Here is a 21,448-nt window from a genome sequence, read left to right as displayed (position 1 = left end):
AATTGTGTTTGTGGGCTGCTGTTTTCTGTTACAGACTAGGAATTATACATACTCAGGTGTTGCATCCATGGTGTTTCATGATGCTTCTGCTAATGTACCCTTGAAAATGAATATTTGCTTATTTTAACTACATTTAAGATGTCCTACTGCACCCAAGAAATTTTACCCTTCGCGGTTAGCCACTATACCGAAGGCCCCCCCACCCAATCCAGTTACAGTGCATTTACCAATGTGGCCCAACATGTAAATGAGTTTTACGCTCCTGATTTCGAGGTTTAGGCCACTGATCACTAAGTGCTAGTAAAGCAGTACTGCAGTTTAATAAATCCAGTGATTTAATTTTTGTTGCCATAACTGTGAAAATTGCACACTCCTGGCCACCATTGGAAACAGGGTACTGGGCTAGATGGACCATTGGTCTGACCCAGTATGGCTACTCTTATGTTCTTATGCCTACTTATTATGCCTTGTGTTTCTCACCTCAAAAATAATTTCTGAAAAATTCTGCTTTGCTGTTATACCAAGCATCTGCCAGGTGGAAAACAGCCTTTCACAATGATTTCTTTTTGTGTATAAGCAGGGTTTTTTTTTGTCTTGTTTTGTTTTTTTACTGTTTGGCAGCTCAGAATATTTGGGAGCCAAAAGGGAGGGAGAGGATCATATTGTGCCTGGATACCTTGGCTAATCAGAGTACTTGAATTCTCAGAGCTAATTTATTTATGACCCAAAGTGCAGTGCTAATCTGACAAGGGACTCTCTTGACAGAAAAATTATATGTTTCCTTGAAACGGATAACAGAGAATAAGTCTGAAAAGCATCTAGAGGTGAAACATTCCAATTTCCTGGCTCTCCATTTATGTTAATAGTTGCGACTACCTTGCTCATGCACTTTTTTGTTCCAGTATATCGGCAGATTTGTTCTTGCTGTTTATCCAAATTTGGAGAGCTGCAATTCCCTTTGCTAGTAGAAAGAATGCAACCAAATCACTTTTTGTGAGATACTTGGTCGGGTTTTGTATGCTTCCTGCTTCCCTCCCCCACCCCCGCCCCCCACACAATTAAGGGGTCCTTTTACTAACCTGCTCTAAATGCCATGCAACCCATTGTATTCTTATGGGCTGCATGGCATTTAGAGTGCGTTAAATCCATTAGCATACCTTAGTAAAAAGGACCCCCTAAAGGTTTGTTGCAGTTCTATAAGACCTAGTGATCCTACAAGTTGTCCTTCAAGTTTAAAGGGGTAGTACTCTTGTGTGGATCCCTCACCCCTCTTCAAGGTTGTTAAAACCCATGAGGACTGTGAAATATTGCAGGAAGACCTCAGGAAAAAGACTGGGCATCCAAATGGTAGATGAAATGTAGACTGGACAAATGCAAGGTGATTCACATTGGAAAGAATAATTCGAATCATAGTTACCTGATGTTGGGGTCCACATTGGGGGGTCAGTGCTCAAGAAAAGATCTGGGTGTTGTTGTAGATAATACGTTGAAATCTTCTGCTTAGTGTGCTACGGCGGCCAAGAAAGCAAATAGGATGCTAGGAATTATTGGGAAAGGGATGGTGAATAAGACCGAAAACACTATAATGCCTTTGTATTGTTCCATGGTGCATCCACACCTTGAGTATTGCGTTCAGTTCTGGTCGCCTTATCTCAAAAAAAACATATAGCAGAATTAGAAAAGGTTCAAAGAAGAGCAACCAAAATGGTAAAGGGGATGGAACTTCTCTGTATGAGTACCGGCACCTTTTCCATTGTCTGCTAAAATTAACCCATGGTTCTCAAGTTTTAATGAAAGATCTCAGACTCTACACACCAATTCTGTGACTGGTTGCAGGGGGCCTGGCTATTGTGGGGTGGGTCCCTCAGTGATCACCCCACTCCTGAAGGGTGGCCCGGCATTTGAGTACTGGCACCTTTTTTGCCAGAAAAAATGCTCTTAGTATACAGTCACGGTCACGGTACAATGATGGCATGAAAGGGTGCTAATCCACGTGCTGATTTCATATCCTGCAGTTGGTGGGTAGTGGGCATGTACATGTTATGTCTTATCTGTCTATATGCTCCACCTTAGCTTATAATCTATGCTGTCTTTTTAGATGTCTTACGTCTGTTGCGTTGACTTTCTAAGTAGAGTACTGTTGTTTAAATATTTGATTCTGTTGACAATCCCCCAGATTCTATATATGGCATCTTAAGTTGTGTGCGCTAATTGCACAAACAACTTAATTGATTAATAAGCCAATCAGCACCAATAATTGGTACTTAATCAATTAGCGCTAATTGGCTTGAATTAGAATTTACACAAATCTTTGTAGACATATTCTACAATGCGGTGCGCATAAATTTTTTCATGCAGTTGAAAGGGGGGCATGGCCATGGTTGTGGAATGGGTGGGTTGTGGGCGCTTCAAAAAGCTATGCGCTCTATTATGGAATACGCCCGATCTGCATCTAACTTAGGCACAGGTATTTAGGCCTGGGTTTCGGTGGCCTAAATTTTAGTCGCAAAAACAGTGCATAGCCATATTCTCTAAACTATGTTTAACTTTAGGCATCGCTTATAGAATCACACTAACTGCATGGTTTTTCGGTGCCGAATTTTAAGGCGCCATTTATAGAATTTAGCCTATTGTCTAGTGCCTATGTTCATATTGATCTTGTTGTACACGACCTGGGGGTTTCACCAAAAAAAAAAGTGATCGAGTCACAATACAGTTAAAACGTGCTATTTTAGTGCAAGTCCCATTTTATGCATTGAGACCTAGATTTAATAGCAGTGCTTAACAGTAAAATAACACGACTTATGGTAGCCAATGTTGATAACTTACCCCTTAAATTTCAAATCCAAATCCCAAAACTCAAGGCCCATAGGCCACAAAACAACATTTTCTGGAGGGGGGGAGGAAACCAACTTGATCCAGAAGCACTGTTAACAAGTTGAGCACGAAAATTAAGCACAGAAGGGCGAGCGGGCTAAGAATATAAAGGGCAGCAGAATAATTATTTTGAGGGTACTTTACCATTTTATGATTTCAGATCTGCAGTTTAAATTTATGTGTTTATTGAGTTCACACTTGTCAAAGCTTCACTGTCAGAAGAAAGTACTGTTTTAGGATTGGACCTGTCTCCATCTGTGTAGTAGTGAGCTGTGATTTTATGTTTGTGTGCATTCTAAGTTTCATCCCCTTATTATTTTCCCTTTTACATAGGTTCCAGTTTTACCCCATCATCCAATATTTATACAAACAATTCAGTCTCCAGTTCAACAAACTTCAGTAGCACTCAACAGGTTAGGATGCACATCTTCATATCCTGAAATCATTTGTTTTCTGTCAGATATATACGTCACTGAAGATGTGTTTAATTAGCATGAAAAATATGCAGGTAACAGCCTGGTGGCTCACTAGCAATGCTGCATATTATGGATGCCACAGAGGTGGCATTCACATCCCCAGAGGGATGGAGGGAGGTCCAGTTTTCTCACAATGACAGTCTCTACAGGCTGATTTAGGGCCTGATTGAGGGTTCTGGATTGAGCCCTACTGCATGGCTCATGGCCAAGGACTGTCACTGGGCCTGACTGGTTGAGCTGAGTTGGGAGAGGGATGTAAAATAGATGAAAAATTTGTGAGTAGTTGTGAATATCAGCTTTTGGTATCAGATACCAGCCCCAGGTCTGATTGTGCTAGAAGTCCAAAAATGTGCAGTAGATGTCTGTTTTTATTGTGCCAACAGCTGGCAGGTTTGATGTGACCTTTGGTAGTTCCCCTGCATCAAGCTGTGATGGCACAAGTGTGATGCTTACCATGGCAGGTCATGAGTGCAGTGGGCTGCCAGTGCCATCACAAAGCCATGGAGGGTTAAATGACTGCCCAAGCACAATGAGCTACTGTAGGATTTGAAAAGGGAAGGTGATAGAACTAGAGGACGTGAATTGAAGTTGAAGGGAGGCGACTCAGAAATAATTTCAAGTATTTTTTCACCAAGAGGGTGGTGGATACTTGGAATGCCCTTCTGTGGCAGGTGGTGGCGATGAAAACCATAACAGAATTCAAAAATGCATGAGATAAGCAAGTGGGAATCCTGTTTAGAAAGAATCAATCCAAAGACAATGGTGGAAATTAGGTGACAACAGTGGTAAATGGGAAGCAAAGTTAGTACTAGGTGGACTTGTACGGTCTGTGCCCTGATCATGGCTGGATAGATTTGGATGGTTTGGAATGGCGCTTTCAAGGGCTTCGATAACAAACTTCAAAAGTTTTAGAACAAGAACAGTGCCAGGCAGACTTCTACAGACCTGAAAATAATAATAGATAATTCAAGAACACGTATACATATATTGTCTCACCTCATATCTTACATAATGAATTATCTTGTCGAGCAGACTAGATGGACCGTACAGGTCTTTATCTGCCATCATCTACTATGTTACTATCACATTCATTTTCAAAAGAGAAAAACGTCCAAAAAGTGACATGTCTGCATTTGGACGTTTTATCTCACAAAGACGTCCAATCAGTATTTTCGAAACCTCTTTTTAGATGTTTTTCTTGAAGTCCGTCAGAAGGACGTCTAAATCTCAAGGGGGTGTGCCAGGGGCATGTTCAAGGTGGGATTTGGGCATTTCCTAAGACTTAGTTGTCTTTCAGCCATAAAGGAAAAAAAAAACAAAAACGTCCAAGACTAAAACTTAGATGTTTTGAAGCTAGGACCTCTTTTTATAATTAATAGCGGCAGTGGGAATTTAACCCACTTCCCCAGGATCAAAGTTGCCGCCACTAACCACTAGGCTACTCAATCTAGTCCACGCAAGTGGTTTAACCAAATGTCCAGATGACCACTGGAGGGAATTGGTGATCACCTTCCCCTTACTCCCCCAGTGGTCACCCTATCCCCATCCCACCCCCAAAACATGATTAAAAATATTACATGCCAGCCTCAGATGTTATACTCAGGTCCATTACAATAGAATGCAGGTCCCTGGCAGTAGTCTAGTAGTGGTGCCAGTGCACTGCAGACAGGTGGACCCAGACTTCTACCTCCCTACTTGTTACACTGTGGGAGGAAACTGTGAGCCCTCCAAACACCCACCAGAAACCCATGAACCACATATTGGTGCTCCCTTCACCTGTAAGGCTATGGTAGTGGTGTACAGTTGGGGGTGGTGGGTTTGTGGGGGCTCAGCAGACAAGGTAAGGGAGCAATGGTGAGATGTGTAACTGGGAGCATTCAGATCTATAGATGAAAGGAGGTTCATTACATACCAGAGTGCTATTTTTCCATACTCAATAGCAAGAATGTACTTTCCCTAATACCTGTGCCAATTGCAACTAAAGCTTTTACCTCCTCAGTGCATGTAAATGGTTTTATCCCTGTGTGGATTCTCTGATGCTGTGTGAGGCTTTCTTTCCAACTGAAGCTTTACCACACTTAGGACATGGTAAATGGTTTCACTCCTGTGTGTATTCTCTGTGAGGTTGTGAGGTTTACCTTCTGACCAAAGCTTTTACCAGACTCTATACCTGCAAATGGTTTTCTCTCCCATGTGGACTTTCTGATGCACTTTAGATTTACATTACAACCAAAGCTTTTACCACACTTAGAATGTGAATGGTTTCACTCTATTCTGGATTTCTTGTGTATTTTGTACGTTTGGATCTTTTTAGTTTGACAATGGACAAAAAATAAAACATCCAAATCACAAAATGTTTTTTTTCCAAACAGCATTTTTCAAAAGGAAAAGACTTTTTTTTTTGTAGAAAATGACCTTTCCAGTTCTGATTTGGACATTTTACAGAACAAAATCCACATTCAAACTTAGATATCATATCCAAAAATGCCCCTTGGACATTTGACTTGCCCAAAGTCACAAGGAGTAGCAGTGGGAATTGAACCCATGTTGCCAGGATCAAAGCCCGCTGCACTAAACATTAAGTCACTCCTCCTCTGTTTTGGATGTTTTGCATTTCAACATTTTTTGTTCGAAAATGGACCAAAAAAAAATTCCAAATCACAAAACGTCTAAATCACAAACGTCAATAGTATTTTCGAACACAAAAGATAGATGTCTATCTTTTTCGAAAATGACCTTCTTTCCTGTTCAGAATTTGGACAGTTTTGTAAAACGTCCAAATTCTGATTTAGATATTCTATTGAAAATGCCCCTCCAAGTTTCCTGTTCCCAGGCTTCTTCTTTGGCCATTAGGCTAATCCTCTGCCTTGGAAAATAGTTTAAATCTGACAAAATCAAATGTTTGAAATAAAGTGCCAAGATTCATAACACTAATGATGTCTTACCAGTCAAAAATATCGTTTATGACAGGGTGCCTTCTAAATTTACTGGTTCTGACACCTGCGTTTATAGAACGCTAGCACAAGTGGCCAAAAATGCACTTACATTTAATATACAAGCACTCACACCAGCTCTACAGCTGATATATAGCTGTCCATAGCTAGATGTGAGCTGCCTGTGATCGGCCCATACACACGCACCTCAGCAAAGCAGTTGTCGCTGCTTTAAAGTTAGACTTGAACAATTATGATAATTTTTGGAAACATTTGAAGACTATTTTCTTTAACAGATTTGTTTGCTAACTTTGTTGCAATTAATCAGATGGTTACAATTGTAATTCCCGAGGTTTGTCTGGTACTTAGCTTTTAATCTATTGTAAACCTCCTTGAACTTATGGGTCAGGCGGTCTAGAAATTTTAATGTAATGTAATGATGCGGACTTTACTTGTGAAATTACTTTTCAAATGAGTCACTTGCAAGCATTACACACTTCTTGGTACCTAGCTAGAACTTTAGGTGCCATTTATATAGTTCCCCAGATAATGGACCGGTTTCAGTAAATGGCTCCCTGAATAGGGCACTGTTTAAGATCCACGCCAAGCACCAATTTTATTAAGATCTCTTAGCACTAAGCAACCTGTGGATTCCCGCACCCAAATTTGGGCATGAGGACATATGCCGCTGGAAACCTGGTGTAAATGCTGGCATGCAGCTAATGACAATTGATCAACAAGCCAATCAGCGCCAATAATTAGTACTTAACAATCAATTAGTACTTAAATTCAACATGTAAGCCGCATTGAGCCTGCCATGAGTGGGAAAGCGCGGGGTACAAATGTAACAAAAAAAAAATTAGCAATAAATGCTAATTGAATGTTAAGACTTGATCGACTTACCAATTAGAAATACATCCGAATCAACACAATCTTATCTAAATCTGCACTACCCAAGCTGCAAAGGACTTAAATACAAAACAACTTATGCACCTAGTTTTTTCTACATAAGCACACAACTGTGGAACGCATTACCAAAAGCCTTGAAAATGACGTACGACCACCTAAACTTCCGGAAATCACTAAAAACCAACCTGTTTAAAAAGGCATACCCTACCGATCCAACTTAAATGCCTAATCTCTGCAACACAACCAAACTAAAGCACGTAATGGACATAACACAACTCATCCGTTCTCCGATTCCCTAATGTGGCTGTGCCACACGAACTTGATCTTACCACAACATCACCCTGTATTTGTTCACACCGGAGCCTGCAAAGACCTCTCCGGTACTATGTAAGCCACATTGAGCCTACAAATAGGTGGGGAAATGTGGGATACAAATGTAACAAATAAATAAATAAAACTCTGCAACTAAATTTTGGGACCACCCCTGACCTGCCCATGCCCCCTCCCATGATCACACCCCCTTTTGAGTTACATGCGAGACAATTTAGGCACACAGTGTTATAGAATAGCGCATAGGCAGATCTGCATGTAAGTCCTAATTAATGCAACTTATAATATCAATAAGTGATTGCTAACAGCTCATTAACTAATTAGTTTGCACATGGATCTAAGATCCACACCCAAATCTGAACATTGTAGAATCCGGGGAAATGTGTATGTAAATGTTTATAGAATTTCCCCTCACACGTGCATAAAGTGGAAGGCATACATGTGTGCTCCCATGACCGCTCTGGAGCAGGGTTAAACATATGCATGTGTCTGCTGCTGCTGGGAGCATGTGCACATGGCAATATTTGAAGATAAGTCCCATGTGTACTTTGCCTTTCTAAAATTGATGTTATTTAAACATATGCCCCTTCATTCTATAAACTTAGTGTCTAAATGTAAACACTGTTTGCTCACTAAGATTGTAGTGTTACAAGAAATATTTATTTTGGGGAAAATAGCTCTAGAGCAACTCGCTACTGTTTATAATTTAAGAGCAGATGCTGTATTTTATAAGTTTTAGGATATTAATTTTCTCCACCATCACCAAAGGTGATAATTGCAATAAATTAAATAAATTAAGTATCAGAACACCAAAGAGACCGTATTTAGCTTCAAAAAGGTTGATTTAATATACAACTGCACACGAGAGGTAGGTTTTAAGAGATCTTTACAGGTAATCTGTGCATAAAATAGAACAACGTAGCAGGTAGGTTAACTTACAGTCCTTGTTACAAGCATGCTGTGGTCCCAGCTGATTGATGAGCACATGTTGAGGGGCAAGGCGTCAGCAGACCCCAAAGAGAGCAGCAGGTCCCAAGAGGAGGCAGGTTCCAAGAGGAGGCAGGTCCCAAGAGGACGAGCTGGGCTGTTTCCAGGCCTTTTATAATGTTAGCAGAGAAGCATGGTGTGTGCATGTCCTGGATATTTTGCAAGGCATTATGGTTCATGTAGTCTGTTCACATGACCACATTATAAGTCCTTCTTTCTGCAGATGTCCTGGCGTCCATTTGTCTGATAGATGATGGGAGGGGCAGGTATACCTTTGACAAGCAAATGTCTGTTTATGGTTTCCCTTCTGAAGTCTTTGTCTTCAATGGGGTATTCACACCTTTCCCTGCCTGTCTCCTTGCATCCTCTGGTTAGGTCCAATCTTTGTTGTGTTGATCAGAGGAATAGAGTCAATTTAAAACTTTAAAGCAGTCTTAAGTCTTTTGTTTAAGGAATGAGAAAAGGCAAGGTAAGGTCCCTGCCACTGCAGCAGTACCTTTGTCTTGTAAATATTCCCCAAAGGGAGAGGGAAGAGGGCTTTTGGAATGAAACTATTTCTCTGCTGCAGTTGTCAAATACATATATATAAAGATACACAAATATATTGGTGTATATATAACCAGCAAATATGCTACATATTTCAGTAATAAACTGATACCATTACATTAGAATATTAGCACTTATGTGTGTGAATGTTACATTCATGTGTGTAAGTGCCAGTCGGGCATTAAATGGTATTTTAAAGCTTAGCATGCTACCCACACACTACCGGATTCTATATAGTACGCCTAGAGTTACACGCGTAAATCTAAGCATATTCTATAAATATGCTATAGATTAATTGTTTGAAAAAGCCAATCAGCATTGTTAACAGCTCTTAACAAGTAATAATGAGCACTAATTGGCAGAAATTAGAATTTACACGTGTACATTGCTAAGCGTATTCTGTAATGTACTGCACCTAAATTCTTAAAATCTACATGCGTTACTATAAAATTATTATAGGCTAGTATGCATAAATCTATGCGCAGGGATTTGCACCAGTTTTTCGTTGGCCTAAATGGACCATCTAGGAACACATCAAAATCAACATGACATACCTAAGTCTGCATTATCCAGCTGCAAAGGCCTCAAATATAAATCAACTTACATAGCCGCTTTTCCTACATAACCTCACAATTGTGGAACACATTACCAAAAGCCTTGAAAACATCACATGACCATCTAAACATCCGGAAATCACTAAAACTATCCTGTTTAAAAAGGCATACCCTACTGACCCAACCTAAATGTCTGATCCCTGCGACACAACAAAACTAAAGCATGTAATGGACACAACTTTATCTTACCATAGCACCACTTTCTATTTGTTCTCACCGGAGTCTGCAACCCCTCTCCGGTACCCTGTAAGCCACATTGAGCCTACAGATATGCGGGAAAATGTGGGATACAAATGTAACAAAATAAATTTAAAAATAGTTGCATGAACTATGCCTAAGCGTTTTCTAAATACCGTGCATAGATTTACACGTGGTATTTAGAATACGCTTAGTTGGATTGTCTAACGCACATTAATTTTAGATGCCATATATAGAATCGGGCCCACAGCATGCAACTGCAAGTTGCCATATACATGAGTAGGACATGGGTGGGTCCCCACTTAGTTAAATAATTACAGAATATTGTAAATTATGCACTGAAGTTCAATATTTATATGCTCACATTTGCACCTGCCTTGTACATGGCACCTAAATGCAGACTTACATTCTAATCTATAAGAGACTCAGGGCATCCAGATACCATTATTCAATTCCTGCTTAGAGCCCTTAATGAATATTCATGAGATAGATTTGCTTTCACTGGAGTAAGTGCATGCAAAATCTCTCTCATTAATATTCATTATGGATATCCTGAAAGCCTGACTGGCTGGGATGCCATTGGACCACCTTACATATCATCGAAGAATGATGCAGAAACTTAGCGTCATTTAAAAAAGGATTAAAAACTTGGCTTTTCCAACAGGTTTATGGAGAAAAGTGAATTTATGGCAGGAGCAATTGAGGGAATCGAACACAGATAGGTTTTAATAAGGTTTGTTTTAAACAGAATGCAGAACTTGGGGGGGGGGCATCTTTTACTAAGGCGTGCTCACATTTTATTTTCTAGCACATGGCACTAAGCAGGCATAATCGTCATTGTATGCGCGCTGACGATTACTACCCGGTTAACACATGAGACCTTACTGCTAAGGCAGTGGGTGGCGGTAAGGTGTCAGGCCCAAAATGGATGCACGCCAATTTTTTATTTTGCTGCATGTCCATTTTTGGTCCAAAAAAAGGCCTTTTATACAGGCACGCTGAAAAATGGACCTGTGCACATCCAAAACGTACACCTACACTAGCGCAAGCCATTTTTCGGTGCCCCTTCGGTGCTCTATATAGAATCCGGGGAATTGTGTATAATCTGACCAAATTTCTGGTGCTAAAAAGGCATACAGTTTTTCATATAACTTATATCTTTTGATGCCTTTAGGTGATGGACGAGGAAAAGGAGAAGTATAGGACCATTTTCTATCTCTTACAACCAAAACAAATAAAAAATGGGAGATCAGATACTCAGGGCAATTACCATTGAAAATTTTAAACAGCATGCAAAAGAACTTAAACAAAATTCTAGCTTCCATAGGATTCCAGTGTAGATCCACATAATTTCTTGAAATTCTATCATGTTTATGCAAAGAGAAAATCAGTCTTACTGCTGTATTTTGGGTGGTTTGCAGTTTGAATAGTGTGTTTTAAAGAGGGTGTATTCAGGTCCTGTCTCTCATTAAGGTTAAATAGCCTACCCATGGGAAGTGAGGGAGAAGAAGAGATGGACTTCACTTATACACAGTTACTCACAACAGTTTGTTTAGGGGTTCTGCGCTGAAATGGCCTGCAGTAGTGTAGACGCACGTTTTGGGCAGTGCGCAGAATTATTTTTTATTGCACCTACAAAAAAATGCCTTATTTTTTTGCTGAAAATGGACGTGCAGCAAAATGAAAATTGTCGCGCGTTCATTTTGGGTCTGAAACCTTACCGCAAGCCATTGACTAGGTCTCACGTGGTAACAGGGTGGTTAATGGTCTACACACGTTCAAATGCCACGACGCGCTTAGCTGCCACACACCAGAAAATAATACATATTTTTCAGGTGTGCATAGCGGATGCGCGCCAAAATTGAAATTACCGCAAGAACCACGCGGTAAACCGGGCAGTAACCTCCAATTACCAAAGGACCCCTCGGCAAGTCATCTTTTACTGGCCAGGTATTACTGCAGTCAATAAGTTAATGAACTACAAAATGGTGCAGAAGGGAAACCTTTAGTTATGCATATATGGAAAATTTCAGAAAAGGCGTTGTACAAAAAAATCTCAACTATGATAGTTCTGTCCTTTTTTTTGCACTTACATGATGGATATAAAAGATTTATTTATTTATTGTTTGGTTTCTCTTGTGCAGTAGTTTGATATCGGATCCTAATGAAATTGGATATTAGTGGTATTTGCAGCACTGAGTAAGACTTAATCCTTTTTGTAAATCAGAATGTAAGAAGAATGGTCACCTTCTCAATCCAGCCTGACTTCATAAATTGTTTTCACTGTTCCAGGATTATCCTTCTTACACAGCTTTTGGCCAAAACCAGTATGCACAGTATTACTCAGCATCAACGTATGGCACGTATATGAACTCAAATAACACAGTGGATGGTACCTCATCATCGTCAACGTATCAGTTACAGGAATCTCTCCCAGGGCTAAACAATCAGCCGGGTACAGACCTTCCTCCAGGTAAAGCAACTTTCTTAAACTGTTGAGCTGCTACTATACCTCTGTTTTCACTTTTCTCTCCTTAACGCTTCTGATCATTAAAGCAAAAGCGTAGTGCCTCAGCGTTTACTCAATTTAATGCAATGCATGAGATTATAAAGCTTGCCCCATGAGTCATGGTCTAAGCTGTACTTATACTATTTTGGTTTTACAGCCTTTAAACAAACAAGAGAGCTGATTGTTGAGTAACCACATAAATGTTTTGAAAGTAGGCAAAAATAGAAAAGCATTGCATTGTCAAAACCACATTCCAGTTCTATGTAAAATGCATTTGCATGTGGCAAACAAGGGGACTCATCCCAGTACCAGGGTGGCTGGTGGGAAATCCTAGCTCCCAGCAGCAAGAGACTTTATTGCATAAATGCTACCCTGCTGTTGGCCAAGTTCAGCTTCCGAGATATTTTTGCAGCTATTGCAGGACACAGTAAAGTGGGAAACTGAAACCAAAGAGAGAGCCTGTGACATTTGTTGAACCCTTTGTTTCGGTTTTGCTGAAATTCAAGTTCGCTGGATTAGTGGTGTAGAAAATTCTGTAATATCACTCTATAGATAGGTATTTACAGCTCTTTCTTAGAGCAGTTCTATAACTTGTTTCTGTTGCTATAAACATTTATATAGTGCTACAAGATGTACACAGTGCTCTGCAAGTACATGGAAGAGGCAGTCCCTGATATGTGGTGCTTACTGCAGAGCCGCCAAGAGACAGAGCCAGGCCCAGGGCAGGGCAGGGCCGCTGCAGCTGCCCCCCCCCCCCTCCCAGTTGGGATGCTGCTGCTGCTCCCACCCACTCCCTCACTGCACTCTCAAGCTGCCTCCGTCCAGGGGTGTGCTGGTAAATTTTTAACAACAGGCTGTTTCTCCGGAGGTAGCCAGCTCTGCAGTTGGAAGGGCCAGGGTGGCGGTGGGGGGGGGGGGGGGGGAGGGGAGCAACACTTGCCTCTCTCTCCTCCCTCCCTTCGTGCGGGCACGCTAGGCATACCTTTGCTGGCAGCCAATAAATGGACTGCCACCACTCCCAACGTCTTGCTCTGAGCAGCATGCTGAAACTTCTCACACATGCTGGAGAAGTCCCATCCTGCTGCTCAAAGCTGGAAACAAGGAGTGGGGAACAGCAGCAGTCTATTTACTTGGCTGGCAGGGCTCAGCATCCCCACCAGCAAAGTAAAAGAGAATTCAGCAGGGAGCCCAAGCCCACATTTTGGGAGTCAGTTGTAAAAGTAGCCATGGAGGGCCCTACTTTAACAACCGGCTCCCAAAATTCTTAAAAACTTAACAACTGGCTCTTGCGAGCCTGTGAAAGCCTGCTCCAGCACACCACTGCCTCCGCCCCCTACCTTCCTGTATCAGTGCACTTGCTCCTCCCCAGCCTGCAAGGGGGGCCCGGAGTACTGCAACCACCCCCTGCCCCCTACCTTCCTGCGTCTGTGCATCTGCTCCTCCCCTGCCTCCAAGGGAGGCCCATAGTGCTGCAACCGTCTCCCGCCCCCTACCTTCCTGCGTCAGTGCATCTGCTCCTCCCCAGCCTCCAAGGGGGGCCCGGAGTGCTGCAACCGCCCCCGACCCCCTACCTTCCTACGTCAGTGCATCTGCTTCTCCCCTGCCTCCAAGGTGGGGCCCGGCGCCACGCTCTGTCTCTCTCCTGCTCCTGCATTAATGCAATCACCTGGGTCCTGACAGGAGCAGGAGAGAGAGAGATGACCCCAGCAGCACCAGGCCCCCCTTGGAAGCTGGGCCTAGTGAATTTTGCCCCCCTGCCACTCTCTTGGCCCTGGCTTATTATCCAGTGGCAGATGGACACTAAGAAGCAACATGACTTTGGGGGTGTAGTTAAAATATTAGTTAAATATTGGTAAGAATTTGTATTGTGGTTTAGGTTTATGGTTTTATTGGAGAGAAAATGCAGAGATGATGCTATGGAAGTAGATGGAATGCAATGAATTTCTTTGTACTCAGAATTGTGGGGACTTGAAATGAGCATAGGCTCCACCCACCAGCAGCTTATATAAGAAAAACAGCCAATAGGATGAGTGAGAACATAAGGAAATGCCACGAGCAATTAATTTCTCTTTCTTTCCTTTAATCTAAATTACACATTAAAACATAATAGTGTCAAGAAATTCACATATCTTAGCTGTAGATATACCAACTGAGGTAACTGAATGAGAATCAATAAGAATGTATCAGATTCGGGTCAGTCTTTTATCTCCCATTTAAGCTAAGTATCCAGGTCCTATTGTGTATCTGTTAGTAACCCTGGAACTGAATGTCAAAGCAAATTACTGTGGACAGACCATCTTATGCCCTGAAAGAATATGAAAAAAAGAAAATAAGAATAGCCATACTGGATCAGACCAGTGGTCCATCTAGCCCAGTATCCTGTTTCCAGCAGTGGCCAATCCAGGTCACAAGTACCTGGCAGAAACTGAAATAGTAGCAGCATTCCATACTACCAATCCCAGGGCAAGCAATGGCTATCCCATGTCTATTTCAGTAGCAGACTATGGACTTTTCCTCCAGGAACTTGTCCAAACGTTTTTTGAACGCAGATATGCTAAACACTGTTACACTAACTTTTAGCTTAGTAAACAGGGCCCTAAAGTACTGGTGTGGACATTTTGCCACACATCTATTTTCGGCAAAAATTTTAAAAAGGCCTTTTTCACAGGTGCGCTGAAAGATGGATCGGTGCATGCCCAAAATCCGCAACTATACTACCGCAAGCCATTTTTCAGCTCGCCTTTGTAAAAGGACCCCTCTGTGCGTGTAATCCACTGCCTGTCATTTAGGGATAAACCATCTTGGTCCGGATGAACCAAGTAGGGCAAAACTTCCCCAGTCTGGTTGCTGAGACTTTAGCAAATATTTTTACATCCACATTCAAAACAGAAATGGAACGGTATGATTGGCAGTCTGATCTCATCCTTAGGAATCGCTGATATCTAGGCCTCCAGTTCTGCTGCAAAAGCCTTATAGTACTTTATCATCAAACTGTCTATTCCTTGGGCTTTGCCCGCTCCCAAGGTCTTGATAGCTTTCAGGACTTCTGTGGGTGTTACTTCAGCATCTGAACAAGCCCACTGCTGAGGGCAAAGGACAGACAACTTTCTGATGACAAGTATGTTTATGTTTGTTCATTGCATATTTGAAATACCGCCTAATCTGAACTGGTAAATCAAGGCAGTTTACAATGAAAAATCAAAAATAAGAAAGGAGCTCCAGGGTAGACAGGACAGACACAACCATGCAAGATTAAGGATGTACCATTTTAAAAAATAAATAAAATTATTGTGTAGGCAATGACCTGTCCAAATCATTCAAGTGCTGCTGATTAAAAGCCTGGTAAAAAAAAAAGTAGGTTTTTTTGACGTTACATTTTTTGAATACTGATTCAATATAAATGTGAAGTGAGAGGTTTTTACATAATTTGGGAACAAGAAAATAAAAGGTAGAGTGTCCAATTGATTCAAGGTGGGCTTTCTTCAGAGCAGGAAGTACTAAACGATGAGAGTCCAGTGATCTGTGCGATCTAGTATGGTGTAAGGGATAGTGAGAGAAGCATGAAATAAAGGAAAACTTTGTGAGCCAGACAGAGGATCTTGACAAAGATGCGATAGGGAAATTCGTCGGTAAGAGTCTCGGTTAGACTATCCAGGTATCTGAAGAGACAGCCAGAACTCAATAGAAAATTCTGAGGGGTCCTTTTACAAAGGCGAGATGAAAAATGGCTTGCGGCAGTGTAGGCGAGGGTTTTAGGTGTGCGCCAATCCATTTTTCAGCGTGCCTGTAAAAAAGTCCTCTTTTTTTGCCGAAAATGGACATGTGGGAAAATCAAAATTGCCGCGCATCCATTTTGGGTCTGAGACCTTACTGCCAGACATTGACCTAGCGGTAAAGAATTCAGGAGGTAATGACCTACGCGTGTCAAATGCCACTTGGCGTGCATTCATTACACGCGTCCGAAAATAAAAAATATTTTTCAGACACATGTACTGGACGCGAGAAAAAAATTAAATTACTGCAAGAGTCGGGCGGTAACTCCATTTTGGGGCTTGTTGGGCACACGTAGATACTTACGTGGCTTAGTAAAAGGGGCCCTAAGTTTCCAATTTTAATCAATAGTTGATATCCTTACTGAGTGGTTTACATTAACCCAGTCCAATAATTAGAAAGAAAATACTGAAATGAAGTTACATCATAAATAAAAGAGGAGAAAGCGAGAAGAGGTGCAATCAGACAGTGTCAGTGCCCCCAACTGCCCCACCAGAGGGGACAGATATAATGCAATATCAGATTTCATATGAATACCATGAACCTCAGGATAATGAAAAGTAGAAGGAGGAATTTCAATAGCGGAATAGGAGGAGGGAAGGATAGCAACAATTCCACCACCATATTTAGATAAACGTGCTGTGTGAAAGCTTAGAAACCATCAGGTAGATATTGATAAAGATATGCTTCCTCACCAGAATGTAACCAGATTTCAGTGAGACATAAAATATATGCATGAATGTTAAGCATGGACAAGGGTAGATTTAGAATGTATTGAATGGCAGTTCGAGAGACAAGAAGACAGAGTAATGTGAAATGCGGCAAGTGAGATAACATACCTGTGGTCAGGAACACAGGTGAGCAGAATGAGGAACTCAAATGACTGGGTTTGGATGTGAATTTAGTTCCATAATAAGAGACCTGGGGTAACTTAGCCTAATACCTGCTAACAAAAACTGGGTGAAAGTTGAAAAAAAAGCAAAGAATGATAATAAAATAAGTCAACCAAAAGCTAAATGGAGTTCATTCCCGGAGGAAGTCCAGAAGAGGAAACAGTAGTCTACAGGAAGTGCAAGGCAGCCCAGAAAAGCAGAACACAAGCCTTCTGATCTTTGAAAATGTTTTATTTCTGCCACTTAAAGCAAATAATACCCAATGTGGCCACATTTCGCCTCCGTAGAGGCTGCGTCAGGGGCTATAACTATTAGGGTCCCAAAGGGGCACTTGCACCTAATAGTTAGTAGAAAGTTCAAATAAAAAGCAGCAGCAGGAGCACCATCACCATGGAAAAGTGTATGTAGAGCCTTATCAGTTAGATAATTTCATTCTGATCTGAACTGTCAATGGACCAGAAAACTAAATTTTAGAATGGAGAATATTTGTCCAGTGAGAGACAGCTTGGAGTGACAGCCTCAATATTTAAAAGCATCTACAGTGGGAACAGACAATCCAAAAAGGACTGGCATTAAGATCAAGATGGAGAATGTCTGGTTATCCAGCAGGTAGTGGTTTTGGCAGTCTTGAGTACAAGTCGATGGTCATGAGCCAAGTTGCCACATCATCAAGGCAGTTTTGTAGTGGTAAAAGATTAAGAGTATCAGATGTTGTTTAGTGAATAAGAAGGATATCATCTGCATAGTAGTATGCACTGATGCCTTTGGATTGACTAAGAGTTGCCAGGGGACTGAGGAAGAGGTTGAATAAGGTAAGGGATACAATGGATCCTTAGGGCACACCACATGAGAGATCACAAGAGGCTAACGTTAAAGATGACAGTGTAACTTTAAAGAACCAGTGCTGATCTTTAATTGGCATTCATTTGTAGTTAGTGTATAAGTGAGTTATCATCCTATTCTATTAAATACTCTGGCACATAACTGCAAAGGGGACATTCACGTGGGAGGTGCACAGGGAGATTATGGATGCTATGCTTTTACTATACTTTATCAAATATAGTGAAAGTCTAAAAAATCCGTATTGTACAAATGTGGACTACCCGAGAATCCAAACCGCTTTAAATTGCAGGTTCCGGACTGGCTAAGAATCCAGACTCCCTCCTACCCCCCCCCCCAAAAAAAAAAAAAAAAACAGCTCAGCATCTCTCTCCCGTCCCTGCCTGCTTGCTCTCCCCACTCGCTCTCACCTTATCCTGAAGCCTTCATGCTACAGCACCAGTGGCAGCCTTACTTGTAGGCTACCACTGGCATTCAATGTGCCTTTCCTCTCTGACCTATCCAACCCTTCTGGTAACAGAAAGTTGCATCAGAAGGGGACAGGATGGGGTCAGAGGGTAAAAGCACATTGAGTAAAAGAGGCAACCTGTGAGTAAAGCTGCTGCAGCACAAAGACTTCGGGGAAAATGTGAGAGCAAGTGGGTAGAGCCAGGTGTGGGGGAAAAAAACACCTGACCGTGCGAGGAGGGAGGGAGGAAGGGAAAGAAGGAGAGAGACATAATCATGGGGGGAGGCCTTGGAGAGCAAACAAGTAGGCAGGGCCGGGTATGGGGAAAAAGATGCCTGACCATGCAGGGAAGAAGGGAGGGAAGGAAGGAGGGAGGGAATGAAAGGGGGGGCATATCAACAGGAGGGCCTGGGCCCTCATTTGGGCATTGGAGATGCTTGAAGGGTAAGTAAGATGCTGGAGGGGAGGAGAGATGCTAGAAGGGGAAAGGAGATGCTGCATGGTGAAGATAGAAACTGGAAAGGGAAGGGAGACGCAGAGAGATACTGCATGGAGAAGGGAGACACAGAGACACTGGAAAAGGAGGAGAGATGCTGGAATGTGAAGGCAGACACAGAGATGCTGCACAAGGAGAAGAGATGCTAAAATGTGAATTTTGAAAGTACTGCCTGAGATTCTAGAAAATCCCAAAATCCGGACTGGCCCAATCCCCTGAACGTCTGGATATTTGGTCTTCTACTGCACTATTAGTTGCACGCGCAAGTGCTGCATTTAGGCACATGCATTTACACCTGCCATAGATGTAGTGTAAATAGTCATGCCTAAATTTAGGCTTGTTTCTGCTGACTTACACAAGAATTCTGTAGCAGATTTGATGCAGCTCTTGCTTGGGCAAACACAGCCAGCGTCTCTGGCATGTTTTTATGTTCTGTTTTTTAGCCAATAAACTTTGAAGAAAAGACATCTTGTTTGATCTGCTCTTTTGTCTGCCACAGTGGATCTTGCGGATCATCTGCCTTGTTACTTCTTTGGGCTAATCTATAGAGTACATGCCAAAATAGGTTTGTGCATAACTCCAAAGGGACATACACCTCGGTGTGCCACCAAGTGAGGTGCGTAACTTATCAGTTGTGTGCTTTGTGTGGTGCACTTAAGCACATCCACTTAAACTAGTCAATGAGCCTGCCTAAGTTTCACACACCAACCTGCCTTTTTGCTAGTATTCTATAATGGCTTAGGTGTGTCTTGAAACTGTTAGAAAATTGGTGCTAAGTGCTCCCCCTTTGTGGCACCTAAATCAAAGCATAAATTTATAGAACTATCCTCTAATTATTTTAAAATTTATTTTTTTTTTCTTTTATTAAAACAAATGTGTTAAACAAATCCAGAAAAAAAAGTCTGAAATTAGGGGGAAGGTCTAGAAATGAAATCCCACAAAATGTACTGATTTATATTTTAATTTATGTATGGAATGTATGTACTACCGCTTCGTTATACATGTTTACAGGACAAGGCCACCGAGAGGGGAGGCACGGGGGACAAAATTCCCCGGGCCTGGGCCTCTAAGGGGGGCCCGGCGCTGGGGTCAGGCCACCGGCGCTGCAGTTCCCAGTCTCACCTGCCTGCGTCCTCGGCTCCGGGCCCCCTGCATTCGAAGCGGCAGTCACAGATCGCCTCCCTCCCTGTGTCCCGCTCTCGCAGAAACAGGAAGTTACATCAGACAAGGGCGGAACACAGGGAGGGAAGGCAAGAAAAGAGGCGATCTGCGACTGCCACCTTGAATGCATGGGGCCCGGAGCCATGGAGGCAGGCAGGTGGGACTGCGGACTGCAGCGGCGGGGGTGGGGGGGCAGCAGCGGCAGGGAGTGGCAGGGGGAGCGACGGGGGGCGGCAGCGACAGGGGGGTGGCCTTGCCCTGGGTCCGGCCGAGTCTCTCGGTGGCCCTGTTACAGGAAACATAATCAATGGGGCAATTCTATAATTGGGCACCTCTGTTTGAGCACTCTGATGCAGCATGGGGCGAGCCTATTCTATAACGGCATCTAGGTGTTCAGAGTTCATTATAAAATACTAGCATAAACCCCCCATTGATGGGCTCACTTACTTCATGTCAAGGGCAGGAGTAAGTGGACACGCTTCATTGTGGAGAGCAGTGGGGACAGCTTGTAGAATTATATAATTTGCATGCATAAGTAGGAGACACACCCTTGTCCCACCCATGCTCTGTCCAGGTGTATGCCTCTTTGCAGTTGTGCGCTAAGCCACTTTTACATTGCCTTTACAGAATAGTACTTAGGATGCTTGTACACGTAAGTGGTACTTGTCCCTGCACTTATAGAATTGCCCTTTTATAACTCTTTAAGCAATGAAAGAAAAAGCATAAATGAAAGGGATAGGCTCCACAAAATGGGTCAAACCCAAAAGGAAAATAGAGAACCAAAGAAGGTCCAGGCACAAGGGTGTGCAGTACAGTCATCAAGCTTGATTAAAATACCACAGGACCCAACACAGGCTGTGTTTCGACCTACTCGCATGCATCAAGGGTCAACAGTACATTTATAGTCAACTGTCCTGCTTATTTTCGAAAGAGAAGGGGGGCCATCTTCTAAACCCGGCCAAATCGGTATAATCAAAAGCCGATTTTGGCCGGCTTTAACTGCTTTCCGTCACAGGGGCGGCCAAAGTTCAAGGGGGCGTGTCGGCAGGGTACCGAAGTCGGGACGGGGCGTGGTTAAGAGATGGCCAGCTTCAGCTGATAATGGAAAAAAGAAGGCCGGCTCTGACGAGCACTTGGCCGGCTTTACTTGGTCCATTTATTTTTAGGACCAAGCCTCAAAAAAGTGCCCCAACTGACCAGATGACCACCGGAGAGAATCGGGGATCACCTCCCCTTACTCCCCCAGTGTCACCAACCCCCTCCCACCCAAAAAAAAATATATAAACATTTTTGTGCCAGCCTCTATGCCAGCCTCAAATGTCATACCCAGCTCCATCACAGCACTATGCAGGTCCCTGGAGCAGTTTTTAGTGGGTACTTCAGTGCACTTCAGGCAAGCGGACCCAGGCCTCCAAAAACCCACACGAAACCCACTGTACCCACATGTAGATGCCCCCCAT

General features: G+C 42.5%; 1 protein-coding gene across 1 annotated transcript in view; it reads left to right on the top strand.

The window, feature by feature from the left end:
• Positions 1-21,448, top strand: part of EYA4 (EYA transcriptional coactivator and phosphatase 4) — a 401,958-nt gene that overhangs the window by 350,044 nt on the left and 30,466 nt on the right. Inside the window, 2 exon segments of the mRNA XM_030198463.1 lie at positions 3,211-3,290; positions 12,163-12,343. Of these exon segments, the coding sequence (XP_030054323.1) occupies positions 3,211-3,290; positions 12,163-12,343 (261 nt within the window).

This window comes from Microcaecilia unicolor, chromosome 3 (assembly GCF_901765095.1).
Source record: "Microcaecilia unicolor chromosome 3, aMicUni1.1, whole genome shotgun sequence".
NCBI classification, from domain to species: Eukaryota; Metazoa; Chordata; class Amphibia; order Gymnophiona; family Siphonopidae; genus Microcaecilia; species Microcaecilia unicolor.
The sequence above is the reverse complement of the archived record's forward strand: the minus strand, read 5'-3'. Positions and strand labels throughout refer to the sequence as shown.